The sequence below is a fragment of the Mauremys mutica genome, chromosome 18 (assembly GCF_020497125.1).
Source record: "Mauremys mutica isolate MM-2020 ecotype Southern chromosome 18, ASM2049712v1, whole genome shotgun sequence".
Lineage (NCBI taxonomy): Eukaryota > Metazoa > Chordata > Testudines > Geoemydidae > Mauremys > Mauremys mutica.
Window position 1 is genome coordinate 17,776,146 of NC_059089.1, and position 14,755 is coordinate 17,790,900.

Below are 14,755 nucleotides of genomic sequence, written 5' to 3' on the forward strand. Positions count from 1 at the left end.
AAGAGGGGAGATTACTTAGGCAGTGGGGGGATGCGCTCCCATGTATCAGTGGGGCCAGGATTGACCTTGCATTGCCTATGGGACCCCAACAGGCTCGCCCTAGATTTGTGGGGGCCCTGCGTGAAGAGGGTGTGGTCCCTTGGGGTGTCAAGGATGCTTCCCATTGGGGGGGATGCAGGAGAGTTTTAGTATTTGGGGTGTGGGGATTTTGGTGCTTGTCATCACTTGGGGCCAGGGAGGGAGTGGAATCAGAAGGGTTTTATCAGCTAGATGTGGAGGTTAAGGCAGGATTTTAATGAGGCTACGTGGTTGTTCCTGCACATTTGATCTTCACATTGGGGTGGCGTACTGCACAGTGTTAGCAAATAGGGAAGAGTCCAGGGGGTGCTCTGGAAGAGTGTGCTGACAAAACCGCTATCCTTCCCCAAAATAAAACTGTGGATACCCATGTGGTTATTGACTTGGCATGTGCATAGTGCAAGCCCCGGGGTTTTCTCAGTTACTGAAAGTTCCCAAGTTTGCAGATGAGGGAACTGAGATGGCTTGAGAATTTCCAGTATATTTAGGGTTCCCCCAAAATGCAGGTACCCCCAAATATCGATTGCATTGCTTGTCTTTAAGGTCTTGACACTCGTCACTGTGATCTTTGCTGTGAGCTGAGTCCCTTGGCAAGGTAATGGGCATTTATCTTAAAAGAGTATTTTAAGAACTTTGCTTATTATATATTCCTGATCAGTAGGAGGAAGAGGGGACACGGAAGTAGAAAGCTCAGAGACTCAGCGTGTGCAGAAAGGGGATGATGCAGCATCAGCTGTTGGAAAAATGATGAGTAATGCCTGCTGTTCCTACTAGGAAGGGCAATCCACTGCTTCCTTTCAGCTGCACTGCCTGATAGTGCTGATACCAAAATTTTAAGGACTGGGGGATAATAGAGTAAGTGTTGCCAAGGCAGCAGTTTGGCTTATTTAGCAGAATTTAAGGAACTTGTGTCTTCCCCTAAGCAACAGTGAACACCTGATTCTAAATATTTGTGCTTTGTTAATTATTGCAGAATAATTGTTGAAGAAGGGACTGTGTTGGTATTGGGCTGGTATATTAGAATTAGTTGGTCTGTTTTCTTGTACAGAATCTTATCTGTTGATTCAGTCCTTCCTCTAGTAGTGGAACAGGATCACATTTAACTTCTATTCTGATTGAAAGTTGTAGCTTATTATTAACAAGTACAATTCTACTGGAGGAGGGAAATGATTTTCTGGGCCTACTGTATTTGAAGAGTTGGATTTTTTGAGGGTCTAAATGGCAAATTCTCAAATATGATAATTTTGCAATCCTAAAGCTAAATGTGTGGGCCCATCATTTTTAATTACCTCAAATAATAAATGAATATGAAAAATTTTGCTTCCTTTGACTGTCTTTCAATAAGGCAAGTAGTACCATCAGGGTTTCTAATGTGAGATGTGTTCTGAACATGGGACTGGGACCAGGCGTTCTGATTCCATCTCTGACACTGACTCTCTGTGTTATGTTGGGCAAGTCACTTAATTTTCTGGCCCAATTTCCCCCTGGATAAAATGCAGATAATGTTGTATGTATTTATCTTATGGAGGGGAAGAGGGAGTAATAACTAGCAACTGTTTATAAATTACTTTGCAGATGGAAAGCACCAAGTGTTTCTTACTATTAATACTCATGTTTACATAGTATGTTGTGTACTAAATGTTTAACTTCTGCAAAGATATTTAACTTCTGCATGTAGTTTCTTTTAGCAAAAGGAGAGAAAATATGTTGAGTAGGATAAGCCACCGGTTTTGGCAGCAATTGTCATCTTTTTGTAGTTCAGAGTTACTGTGGAATTGTTCTGACATGTTCATGCTGTTCTGCAGTGCTTGTTGGGAAGGAGACAGACTAGGGATGACTTGCTTTAAGGTTATTTTCTTTCACTATAAAACAAAATATATGAACTTTGATCAATAAAAGAGCAGCTTTAAGAAATGTTTTTATTATTAAATTCCTATTTTCTCAAGCAACAGCAGAGAGAGAACCTGTATGTATGATGTAATTAAGTCAACCTAAGCCCTAGTGTAGACACTGCTAAATCAACAGAAGAATTCTTCTGTCGACTGAGTTACCACCTCTTAGAGAGGTGGATTTGCTACAGCGATGTGAGACCCCCTTCCATCGCTGTAGTGTCTATGCTACAGAGGCGCACTGCAGCATTTTTAAGGGCCTGTCTACACGTGAAATGTTACAGCCGCACCACTGTAGCACTTCACTACCTAAAGTGACAGGAGGGGTTTTCCCCAAGAGGTGGTAGCTGTCTACACTGGGGGTTAGCTCGGCGTTACTGCACTGCTCAGGGGCGTGGATTTTGTAGTTACGCCAACTAAACTTTCTAATGAAGACCAGGCCTGGAGTAGATGTACCCTATACTACAAGAAAATCAATTTTAACAATGGTTGCTAAACTCATTTATAGCCTAGCTGTGGTCTAACACATTCAACCCGCACTAGGTAGATGGGACTGACCTGTTTCCCAGTTGTATTCGAAAAGTGAAGTGCTAAGAACAAGTGCAGGGGTTCTCAGACTTTTGTACTGGTGATCCCTTTCACATAGAAAGCCTCTGAGTGCGACCTCCCTTACACATTAAAAACACTTTTTTATCTATTTAACACCATTATAAATGCTGGAGGCAAAACGGGGCTTGGGATGGAGGCTGACAGCTCGCGAACCCCCATGTAATAACCTTGCAACCCCCTGAAGGGTCCTGACCCCTAGTTTGAGAACCCCTGAACAAGTGGGAAAATCAACTCCCCAGTATTGCAAACACTTCACACACGTTTAACTTTAAATATGTGAGTAGTCCTTTGGAATACAGTGGAATCAATGGAATTCAGTGGGACCACGTGTGTGTGTAATTTTAAGCATATATGTAAATGCTTGTGTGATCAGGGCAGCTATTTGTTAATTCATTTTGTTTTAAAAATAGTTACCATTTAATTTAATGTACTTATGTTAAAGATGATAGTGGGACGATAGTGTTTGTCTTTCCTGCTCCAGGCTCTAAACTGCAGCCCTGTAGGATTGGGCAGTGGCTATTTAGGCATCTGCTCACTGGTTATTAAGACAAACCCTAGAGCTTCTGCCTACAATCAATGTGTCATTCTCTATTATTTGCAATGACTTTTTTTCCTTCAGTGCTGCTATGCTCCTGCAAAATGTTCAGTTCCTAGCTGGTAAAGCGGTTTTAAAAAATGCCATATTAGGTCTTACTTCTGCCAGGACAGGGCATGGAATTAGGAAGGATTTTTGGCTTTGGGAAAAAAAACCTTTCCTTTAGCTGGAGTGGTTTAGCTCTTAAGCTTTTGGTCCCCCCAGTGTTTTAGAGTATCTTTGGAAATGATGTCTGAGGTGTCAAAGAATGTTAAACAGCAGGAAGCAATGAATATGCTGCTGTATGCATCATTTAAAACTTTTGGTGAGCTTGAAGCTGACCTTTCTGTACTGGTATGGAGCTTTTACAGCTGGTTGGCATCTAGCCAGTAGTAATATTATGGAGCAGGTTCTGAACTGTCTGTATTGCTTGCAGAATTTTTATTTAAGGCCATAGATGCAATTTCCTTAAAGTATATTGCTCAGAAGATCCCTCACTTTGATACCGTATGTTATATTATATACCTGAGGGCATGTCTGGAGTGTTCCATAGCTAGGCTCCATGATCTCAAATACAGACTACTCCAGAGGGGTTTATTTTGCTTATAAATTATATTGATGTGAAACCCTGGAAATGTTCCTTTATACTGTGTGCGCTTGGCTATATTATCCTGAGTGGAACCCCACTTGTCGTACTCTGCACAGTGCTTTACATATGTTAATGTTGTCGAGCAGGTATTTAACAGAATGCTGGTGGCTTCCTTTCTTTTGAAGGAGGGTTACTGACATTACAGCTCTTCCTACTCTGGTCCCCCCACCCTCCTTCATTTAAAACAGTAAGTACATTTGTAGCGATTAGGGACTAATGGTACTAGCTTCAGCTAAGCATATAGCGTAGGTCCAGTGCCAGCTTCTATACACAACTATGTTGAAGCACCTCAAAACTGAGCTGCAGCATCCTTTGGATTTTAGTCTAAGCCTCCTGTGAACAGTCTGACTAGAATTTTATCCTCTGCTGTGGAGCTTTGGTTATGTTTGACAACAGGAAGTAAGATAAGATAATGAAGCTGGTTTTTACTTGTGGCCTGTTGAGCCAGGATGGGAAACTACGTCTGCTGCAGTAAAAGTCTAGTCCATCAAGCCATCCTTGGCTTAATTAATTAGAATGTATTCGTGACATGTAGCTTACATGTTTTTCTAGTTACCTTGTGTGGACTAGGAAGAGGTTTAGTGAAATGATATATGTAATACCTGTATAAAATAATATGGGTTTTTTTTGTTTTTTTTTCAAACTGGATTAGTATTCTGTAACATCCAATGATGCTGTGTGATCCAGACAAGCTGGGACTTTGAGCCTTCAGAAGAGAGTACTCAGTGGTTCATCACATTATCATCTTCCTTTGAGGTATGAACCGAATCAATTTCAGCAAATCCAAATCTTTGGTTAGACCAGTGGTTCTTAACCAGGGGTCCGGGGCCTCGAGCAGGTTTCAGGGGGTCTCCAAGCAGGACCAGCCTTAGACTTGCTGGGGCCCAGGGCAGAAAGCCGAAGCCCCACCGCATGGAGCTGAACCCAGGTCCCTGAGCCCTGCCACTTGGGTCTGAAGCTGAAGCCTGAGCAATGTAGCTTTGTGGGGGCCCCTGTGGAATGAATCATAGACTTTAAGGTCAGAAGGGCCCATTATGATCATCTAGTCTGACCTCCTGCACAATGCAGGCCACAATCTCACCCACCCACTCCTGTATCAAACCTGTGTCTGAGCCACTGAAGTCCTCAAATCATGGTTTAAAGACTTCAAGGTGCAGAGAATCTTCCAGCAAGTGACCCGCGCCCCACGCTGCAGAGGGCCAAGGCCATTGCCCTGCTTGCTACCCCCTAACACCGGCCCTGGCTTTTATAGGCAGAAAACCACAGCCCATCTGTGCCACTAACTGGAGTTTTTATAGCATGTTGGGGGTGGGGGAGCTCAGAAAGAAAGAGACTCTCTGGGGTAGACAGTATAGATATAACTGACTTGGCAGTTGTGGCCTTTAAAGTGTGCATGTATATTTAGTATTTTATTACGTTTTTGGAACACAGCGAGCACATTGTACTACTACTACTACTAATTAACTTGGTGTGCTCCCTGCTCTTTTTTCCGTTGCATCACCCACTTACCTCTGATATCATAATGCCATTACTTAACAATGAGCTCTTCTCTATTAGCACAACTGCAGGATTGAACTGTAGTGTTACCTGACATCAAGATTGGTGCCTTTGTGTGTTGTATCTGGTGCTTGGAGGTTTAATTTAACCTCTGAGATTTGCTCATGTAGTCCCTTCCTCCCTGCATCGGGACAAATGTACAGTCTGGGAACTGTTTTACTTAATTACAGGGGAGATGTATTTTTTGAGGTTATTACCTTATGCTTTTGAGTTGTAAAGATGGATTTTCATACTCCCTAACATCTTAAAATTGAAGCATATCAGTTTACTTTCCTACGGTCTTTACCATCAAGTCTGACACTTGACCAAATTTAGGAGTCATCCTGCAATTTCTGTACCTCTGTAGGTGAGCTTTAGTGAGAATGGGAGATACAAGAGACGTTTGTCCTCACCTGGATTCCATAGGTGAGGTCACCAAGGATGACCTGCTGCTCAAATCCAAGGTAAAGGACGTGCTGCTTGCAGTGTGGTTACCTCTTGGGTGTGTGTTTGGGGTGGGTTCTGCCCTAGGAGATACAAAGATTGTACAAGTGGGATGTAGAAACTGAACTTCAAATACTGATATCTTTTTGAGTATGCCACATAAAATGAGGTTTTGTCAGCCATTTGTACTTCAGAAATACAATTAGATCATGTGAAGAGGCTGTCTTTATGAGATGGCCTAAGGGAAAGCCCATAACTCTAGCACAGGGGTCGGCAACCTTTCAGCAGCGCTGTGCCGAGTCTTCATTTATTCACTCTCATTTAAGGTTTCGCATGCCAGTCATACATTTTAACGTTTTTAGAAGGTCTCTTTCTATAAGTCTATAACATATAACTAAACAATTGTTGTATGTAAAGTAAATAAAGTTTTTAAAATGTTTAAGAAGCTTCATTTAAAATTAAATTAAAATGCAGAGCCCCCCGGACCGGTGGCCGGTGTGAGTACCACTGAAAATCAGCTCGCGTGCCACCTTCAGCACGTGTACCATAGGTTGCCTACCCCTGATCTAGCATTTACTCTTGAGTACTGTTGATCTGTCTACCTCTTCTTTAACAAATTAAGTCTTCAAAATCTCGTTCCCTTTAAATGGTTTCATTTGGCAGCTAATACATTTTCAAGGCTCATGGGCTTACTTCAGAAAGGGGGTGATATGAAAAGAAACATCTTAGTAGCTGGAATTTGGAGTGAGTAGAAATGGCTGATGGAGTTAGATTAAAAAACTTAACATTTCTGCCATCTCGGCAGTACTCAAAGCCCTCTTCACTGGTGAATTTCTGAATGTCTTTTTATCCTGCTCAAAGATGTCTCTTATCCCAGGTATTTTAAAGTGTAAACTTCATTTAGGTGGAATTCATAGTACTGTGAAAAAAATAAATTGTGCAGCCAAATAAGTTTTTAATCTCTGCCCTAAAAAGTCAACTCATGCAATAAGCCTAGGGTGCTTCCCTCTGAGTCAAGGACTAGGCTACTAAAATATAATGACTTTTTCTTTGTGTGTGACTGCAGGGAACTTGCCAGTCGTGCAGAGCTGGGGGACCGAACCTCTGGGCTTGCCTGCAGGTAAAAAGAGCTTGCTATTTGTGTGTGCTGTATAGAGGGGCTTTTCATTTTTTATTTATAGTGTTTCTTAGTATAATGCTGTACTTACTTTCAGGCTGAGTTATCGCCTTCGGATATGAAATTAGGTCTGAAATCACAGTATCTGGTAAACAAAGAAAGAAGCATTAGAAGAAAGGAAGCCCAGTAAACATGTCCATCAGCTTTCAATTATATCCCAGAAAAATAAAAGCCAATGATCAAACCCTAATACTGTTTGCCTCACATCTAGGCCTATTTTGTTCACACCTCACAAATGACTTCCTCCTGGAGCCCCACTGGGAATGAACACTGAAGAATGCTACTAAATATCTGTTTTTAAGCACCTGGTGATTGAATGGATCCTTCTGCTTGCAGCTTTGAGGGAGATTTAAAGTGTATGGAGCCAGAGAACTTTAGTGATGTTGTTGAAAGGAGGGGAACAAGGCAGAAGGGAATGAAAAAGAGCTGGCTTAAATAAGATGAAAGCTGGAATGGACTCCGGATGTCATCGAATCTGGGACATAGGCCATATTCAGCCCTGTTGTAAGCAGATGCACCGCCACTGACATTAAAACAAACCAAAGTAAAACATTCTATGCAGTGACATCATCATTGACTGGTGGAGCTTCACCCACCTACACCGGCTCAGATCTTGGTCTCTGTCACTTAAAATGATCAATGCGAGGAGCTGCAGAGTAGTGTTTCTCCGTGGGTTGCTTCCCCTAGGGGCAGATATCAAAAGGCAATCGGGGAAGGGGGGTGCAAGGCATTGAATATGTTCTTACCATCTAAAGCAAGGAAAGTCCCCACTCTCCCCACACGCTTACTGTTCAAGGTCAAGTATTCTCTGCCAAACCTCTTCAAACACACACACACACACAATTATATAGGCTTTTCATTGTTATCATGGCTACATTTACTATAAAAGCAAGAGTAAAAAAAAAAAAAAGTAAGGAAGTCACGAAAATGTTTGAGTTGAAATAAGGGCTTGCTTACCTGAAAAAAGCTGAGAAGCACTGCTCCAGAGAAAGTTGTAAGATTCCCACCCTTCACCTGACTGCGTAGCGGTACATCACACCTGTGTGTATCTGTCATACCAATTGTCGATCAATTGTACTATCAAAAATTATTCCTGGGTAACAAATTCATGTGGCATTTTTTTCAAACACGGGGGAAGTCGCACCTTGAAGAGCTTACAATGCTTGTCAGTTTCATTCTGTTGCTTTTTCTTGGGAAGTTCTATGCGTAGGAGCTGTAGAGGCACCAGTACTGGTACTCTGGTAGTGCTGGGGCTGCTCTATGAGGAGCCGAAATAATCTTCTTTCCCATCCGTGTACTCCCTGAGCAGCGGGCAAGGATTGCCCTGTATTGCCTCTGAATAGCAACTTCTGTTATGATACTTAGGGTTAGTTTGCATCATGGTAGTTTCTAGCCCTGTTGTGCTGAGCACCGTATAATCAGAGTAAAAGACAGTCCCTGCCCTGAAGAGCTCTTAGTAGGAGCAGCGGAGTAAAGCTGAAAAAGATTTTGCCAGATTTGACACTGTTGTTCGGGAAGCTGCAGCATGCCCGGAAGTATGAGACTGAGAGATCTTATACCTGTAACTGCAGGGGCAAGTTATTCTCTTTAGATACATTTCTAGTCCTTTCCAAAACATACTTGTAATAGAAGAAAGAAAACAAGGAGTTTGAATGAGGGGACTGATGGGAAAAGACAGCAGTGGAAAGAGAAGAGGTGACAGGATCGACGTGGACCAACTGATCGCTTCTCATCTTAGTATCTGGATTTCATCAGACAAGCAACTTATTTTTACAACAGATTTTTGAATGATCTGATCTGATTTTTGAATGTTCTGATCTATCTGTAAATCTACGGACAGAAACACTGTGTCCATAGATTTACAGATAGATCAGAACAACTAACTTCAGTGATTTGGATTGGAGGTTTCATAGTCATGTGAGGAAGGGTGGGCAGAGGGTTTTTTTCAAGAAGTGCCAAGTCTTTTGTACTGCTGTGACTCAGGTTACAACGCATGCTTATGAAGTGCAGCGGGTCCGCGCACAGGCAGCTGCTGGCTGGGATGGGGGTCACAAACCCCTTTTTTCATTTTGTTGTGGGTTTATCTTGCCACATCCAAACTGTTCTCCCACTATCTCCTCTCTCTCTAGGTTGCTTGTCCTTATGTTGGGTGTGGGGAATCCTTTGCGGATCATAGCACCCTTCACGCACAGGTGAGCTGTTCTCTATAACCCTCTCTCATCAGGACAGACAGGGTTGGATTTCCAAATAATTAAACTCTGATCCACAAAGCATGGGCGCTTATTGATTATAGCCATTTCCTGCCACCTTTCGTGCCCAGACAACATTTACATAATGACTATGGTGTATAGGTTCCAAACTCTTGCAATTGAGTTACAGTTTGTGGTTCTCAGTATTCTCGCTATTTTGGTTTTTAGGCCAAAAAACACAACCTGACAGTGAACCTGACGACATTCCGGGTGTGGTGTTATGCCTGTGAAAAGGAGGTATTCTTGGACCAGAGACTGGCAGCACATGCTCCGTCCCCATCATCAAAGTTCAGCGAACAGGTGAGTCTTTCACCCTATAAGTCAGGAGGACACTGTTGAATGGGATGGAACGCTTAGTGGGGTTTCTGTTTTCTTTTGTTAGATGACTAGTTTAGGACTCCCTACTCTTGAACATGCCATTGTTGCAATGAGAGCTCTCAAAGCTGAAGGAAGATGCTTCCCATCAAGATAATCTTGCATTTATTTAGCAACTTTCATCCAGTGGGATTCCTAATGTGCTTTAAAAACTGCGTACATGTCTATATAATCAGTCTGTCTTTGGCCACTTCTGAAGGGTGGCCCCGTCTGGGGTGAACTGCAGCAGTGTTAACTGCCAAACTAGAAATGTACCCACTGCAGACACTATTGACTGTCCCTGGGGCCCCTTGTGGCACATCTTGAAATCACTAAGGGTGCTCCTTGGACAGCCTCATCATGTTACTGAGGCAGTGCCATCCGGGAAGGTAAAGGGGTTATTGCAGTGAGTATTGCCAGGGCCTTTGTTACTGGTGGACCTTCTTAGTGGCTGGCAGAATAAATGGGTACAGATCGTGTGTGTGTCTCTCTCTGCAGATCAGACCTGCCACTGATGCTTATTTCTCTGCCTTTAATCTAGGAGTCTCCATTGCCTGCTCACCCGTTGAAGGCAGTTCCAATTGCAGTGGCTGATGAAGGGGAGTCGGAATCAGAGGAGGATGATCTGAAACCAAGAGGTAATGCCACATTGAATTATGGGATCAGTTCTAACTGCTCCTCTGGACTCTAAGACTTAAGTTGTGAGGTTCCTGGAGAGCCTTTGTGATTTCAGAAGGATTGGGATGCTGAGCTCATCTGCAAGGGACATGCTGGATTCCATTTCCTCTTGTGTGGAACGTAAAATGTGCTGCTTCTGAAAAGGAAGAGGTGCTGAAAAGTGACATTCCTTTGTTGTCTCATGTCTCTTGCACTTTCTCCAGGCCTTACTGGAATGAAAAACCTTGGGAACTCCTGCTACATGAATGCAGCACTTCAGGCCCTCTCTAACTGGTAGGTGACAGGACCATTCTGTGGTGATGCTCCCTTGAATACTCACTGAAAATAAAAAAGTGGCTATTCCAATCCAAGACCTCCTTCATGAATGCTGTGTGTGCAAATCAGCCCAGGTGCAGAATAGGGAGGGAGAAGGGAAAAAACAGGATCATGGTATGTTTAAGGCATAAAAAGCTGTAGAGCAGGAAACTGCGCAAATCGGTGGGACACATACCATTGGACTGGTGGTGGAAGTACAGGCCTTTAGTTTCCATTGTGATCTTTAAAATATAGTAATTATAAAATACTTTATAGGTGCACGTGCATGCGTTTTCCCTCCCAGCTTCTTTTTAATATTCTCCCTAATGAGGTGGCCTTGAGAACCTCAACCCAAAATAATTCTCACCATCCTGTCTTGGCAATAAACTCCAGCATCTTTCTGGCATGCTGGGGAGGGATCCCAATCGTTCTGTCCAAAGGGAATGATTTGTGAAGAATCAGAGGGTGGTGCTGCAAATGCCGCCTTTTTCTAAATGTTACTTATAAAAAGCAACCTTAGGACACGTCCTCTCTTTCTGTGTGACTTTAAACGTACGCGTAGAAGAAATTCCCCTCCACTTAACTCTCTTATCTTCCCTTCTTTAGCCCGCCTCTCACACAGTTTTTTCTGGAGTGTGGCGGGCTGGTACGTACGGACAAGAAGCCAGCGTTGTGCAAAAGTTACCAGAAACTGGTCTCTGAGGTTTGGCACAAGAAGCGGTGAGTAATCCCTCCCCAGTCCAAACGGGCAAGTGTACAGCGGTTCGTACTTCAGTTATGAACCCAGTACAAATAACGAGAGGTGTGACCCAGTCCCTGAATTCAAGCTTTAGGGCTAGCCCGAGAAGATGTGGTGAGCGCTTGGTGTAGTACTCCCCTTCTTCTGCCCTGCAGTTCGTGATCAGCCAGCCATCTTTTGAGGAACAGGGTCTAGAAACATCTGAAAATTCATCACATTGATATCAAACCAGTGAATCAAAGCGTGCATGGTAATGTGAAGTGCTTTAAACAAAGAGCTGCTCTTATGCTCATTGGTTTGCTGAAAAGAGAGTGGGGATATATTTGACTGCTGCCGTGCAAGTGGTGCTGCTCTTGATTTGCAGAGGAAAAAGCAACTCACATCTAATAGTGATATTTACCAGTCAGCCCGGAAGGTGTTTTTGATTGTCAGTTGTTTGCTGTTGACTCAGTATGAGAACTAGTAACCCTGGGCCAGATCCTCAGCCGGTGTAAATTGGTGTAGCACCACTGAAATAATTTGGTTTATAGCAGCTGAGGATCTGGCTCCCTAACTGCAAATGTCAGTAGTTGCAAGAATCAAATTGGGTGTCTGAGTGATGTCCTGTGTTTAGTGTTAATTGTTATCATAGAACAAGACAGACAAGGTGGTTGAGGGGATATCTTTTGTTGGATCAACTTTGTTGGTGGAAGAGACAAGCTTTCGAGCTTCACGGGAGTCTTCTTCAGGTCTGGGAAAGGTAACCAGAGCGTCAGCTGTTCTACCAACAGAAATTGGTCCAATAAAAGATATTTGCTCACCCACCTTGTCTCTCTCTTATCCTGGGATCAACACAGCTACAACACCACTACAGACGGCGTATGAGTAAGTTGTGGGTTTGGAATGGACTACAACTATTTGGAACAAGCTGTGGAGTCATGGCAGTAATTTTTAGCAGTGTAATGTAATTTTAATAGAACTCTTGTGAGTTCTGATTGTTTGAGGTGGGCACTGCTCTTTGTCTATGAAATCAAAATAAATAAGGAGACCAAATCGTTCTGGCAACGGAAACGATGGATGGTTCCATCACTTGACATTTTAAGTGACAAAGCATTGGTGAATGTACAGTAGGGATCAGTCTGTCACTAGTAGGGAGAAGAGATTAAAATACTTGGTAGATACCTGCACCATCTCAAATCTTACGATTTCTAGTTAACAGATAAGTTCAGACTTTGCAGCAACATAACTATTCTTTTCCCCTTTCCTTTAAAGCTGACTACCACTCTGTATTGTGTGCTTACTACACCGTTCAGCTCCAGACTTGATATGTGAACTAATGGTTTTTGTTCTTAAACAGCCCAAGCTATGTGGTTCCAAGCAGCTTGTCTCATGGAATTAAACTGGTCAACCCCATGTTCCGGGGCTATGCACAGCAGGTGGGCCATCCAACAAACACACAAGCCTTTCTAGACGTATGCCTAGGTTGTGCCACATCATGGGATTCTTACTACTATAGTGGAGCCCGCTTAACAAAGTACCTCATGTAAGAATAAAGGGCCCAGGGTGCTGGGATTGTCCCATTATTTATTGCATCTGTATTAAAGAATGGCTAGAGCTCTTGACTGGGACTCAGGAGATCTAGGCTCTGTTTCTGGGTCTGCCAGGGGCCTGCTGTGGGACTTTGGGCAAGGCTCGGCCCATCTCTGTACCTCAGTTTCCCTGCCTGTAAAATGGGGATAATGACACTGACCTCCTTTGCCAAGCACTTTTGAGATACGATAAAAAATACCATTGAAGAACTAGATGGTATTATTGTTACTTATATTAGAGATGAGTCTGGTTACACCTGCACTAAAAGGTTACAAATACCAACCTTTATTACATGCACATCCTTCTTGGCACCCAATTTAAATGAATCCTTTTAAAAGAGCAGGTCTTTTTTGAGGGTGGGGTGGAGGGGGGAGTATTTCACTGTACAAAAAAAACCAAAACACTTATTCTTTAGAATGAAATGTCACCCTCAATGTGTAGTTGGTTAGAAAGTGAACAGAGAGAGGGGACATCAGACAATAGCGTGTTTAAGCCATGGCACTGGTAGCAAATGAAAACCGAGATGATGATGATGATAAAAATATCAGTTGCTGAAACAGAGACCAGGGCTGCTATATTTGCCCTTGGTCAAAAGGGCATTGGATTGGACTTCCAGCTATAAGGAGTTAAAACTGAAGAGCTGATGATGTTTTATTATATTTTAAACCAAATCTTCCATAATGTCACATAAGCCTTCAAAATTTCACTACCCAGAGCTGTCAGGACACCAAGTGGTTCTCTGGGAGGTCCCTTATGAACAATCTCCACCATCTCATGGGTCACATAGGGGGCCTGCGCAGTGGCTGACTTGTCTTTGATTTCTAGTTCTAATCCCTGGCAATGAAGTACTTTGCTGTCCTGCTTGCTGTAAGGGAATGGGTTATCATGTGAAGACATCAGTGGAGCCTGAAGATTGGTTTTGTAGCATAGACTGTACTGTTCTTTGCAGCCCACTGTCTTGATTGTCTTTCTCCTGGTTTCCCACGTTCTTCCAGTGCTGACATCCCAGTAACAAGATAACGGTCTAAGTTCCGTAGCAGCAGCCCCGTTTGACCATCCTGATTCCTTCCTAAACTCCTGAGAAAAAGCAGAAACTGCTGCAAATTGGGACTCTAATCCCCAGGCATTAGAGCAGTCGGTTAAATGGGCAGGATCCCTGTCCATCTGCTGCATATCACCAACTCCATGTGTTCTCTGAGTGGGACTCCCTGTATTCCCCTAGGGGCTAACTTTTGTGGGCAACAGATGAACTAAGTGCAAACTGGAGTAGGTGTGTTTTGTCTCTAGATGGGCAGTAGATAATGTGGGATTGCTCCTGGTTTTAAGGACACCCAAGAGTTTCTGCGATGCCTGATGGACCAGCTTCATGAAGAGCTAAAGGAACCAGTTGTTGCTGAGGCAAGAGACTCTGACTCCAGTGACACGGATGACAAGCGGGAAGGTGACCGTAGCCCCTCGGAGGATGAGTTCCTCTCTTGTGATTCGAGCAGTGACAGGGGTGATATGGATGGACAAGGCAGGACAGGGGGCATGAGCGGCTCCCTAGCAGAGGCAGAGTTGCTGATCCAGGATGAGGCCGGGAGAGGGATCTCTGAGAAAGAGAGGCTGAAAGACAGGAAATTCACCTACAGCCACCGGCGGAGCAACTCGGAACAAGTTGATGAGGATGCAGACGTTGATACTACCATGAATCGAATTGATGGCAGAGCTTCTCCTGAAACCTTACCTCCCCCCTGCCCTGCCAGCCCATGTAGGACACCAGGTACTAATATAGCTTCCCTGTCACACCATATAAGAGAACCAGTGCCATATTCACTGTGTAGACATTCCCACTCCTGATCTCAGAATGTCTTTGCTTCTAAGACAGGAGACCTGCTTCCTCCAGCTTGCCTCATTTACCCATGCACTGCTATGGT

At 43.5% G+C, this 14,755-nt stretch overlaps 1 protein-coding gene across 7 annotated transcripts in view; it reads left to right on the top strand.

Annotated features, from left to right (window-relative positions):
• USP20 (ubiquitin specific peptidase 20) overlaps window positions 1–14,755 on the top strand; it is a 36,893-nt gene that overhangs the window by 5,168 nt on the left and 16,970 nt on the right. For 4 of the 7 annotated variants that reach the window (XM_044992329.1, XM_044992333.1, XM_044992334.1 and 1 more), the window contains exons 2-11: window positions 4,452–4,555; window positions 5,703–5,799; window positions 6,846–6,899; window positions 9,086–9,148; window positions 9,374–9,505; window positions 10,101–10,197; window positions 10,441–10,510; window positions 11,138–11,251; window positions 12,607–12,685; window positions 14,166–14,601. In XM_044992329.1, coding sequence (XP_044848264.1) covers window positions 5,719–5,799; window positions 6,846–6,899; window positions 9,086–9,148; window positions 9,374–9,505; window positions 10,101–10,197; window positions 10,441–10,510; window positions 11,138–11,251; window positions 12,607–12,685; window positions 14,166–14,601 — 1,126 coding nt within the window. In that variant the 5' untranslated portion in view covers window positions 4,452–4,555; window positions 5,703–5,718. Of the gene's footprint in view, window positions 1–626; window positions 674–736; window positions 934–4,451; window positions 4,556–5,702; window positions 5,800–6,845; window positions 6,900–9,085; window positions 9,149–9,373; window positions 9,506–10,100; window positions 10,198–10,440; window positions 10,511–11,137; window positions 11,252–12,606; window positions 12,686–14,165; window positions 14,602–14,755 lie in introns of those variants that run through there. The other 3 variants (XM_044992331.1, XM_044992330.1, XM_044992335.1) reach the window with 3 other exon arrangements.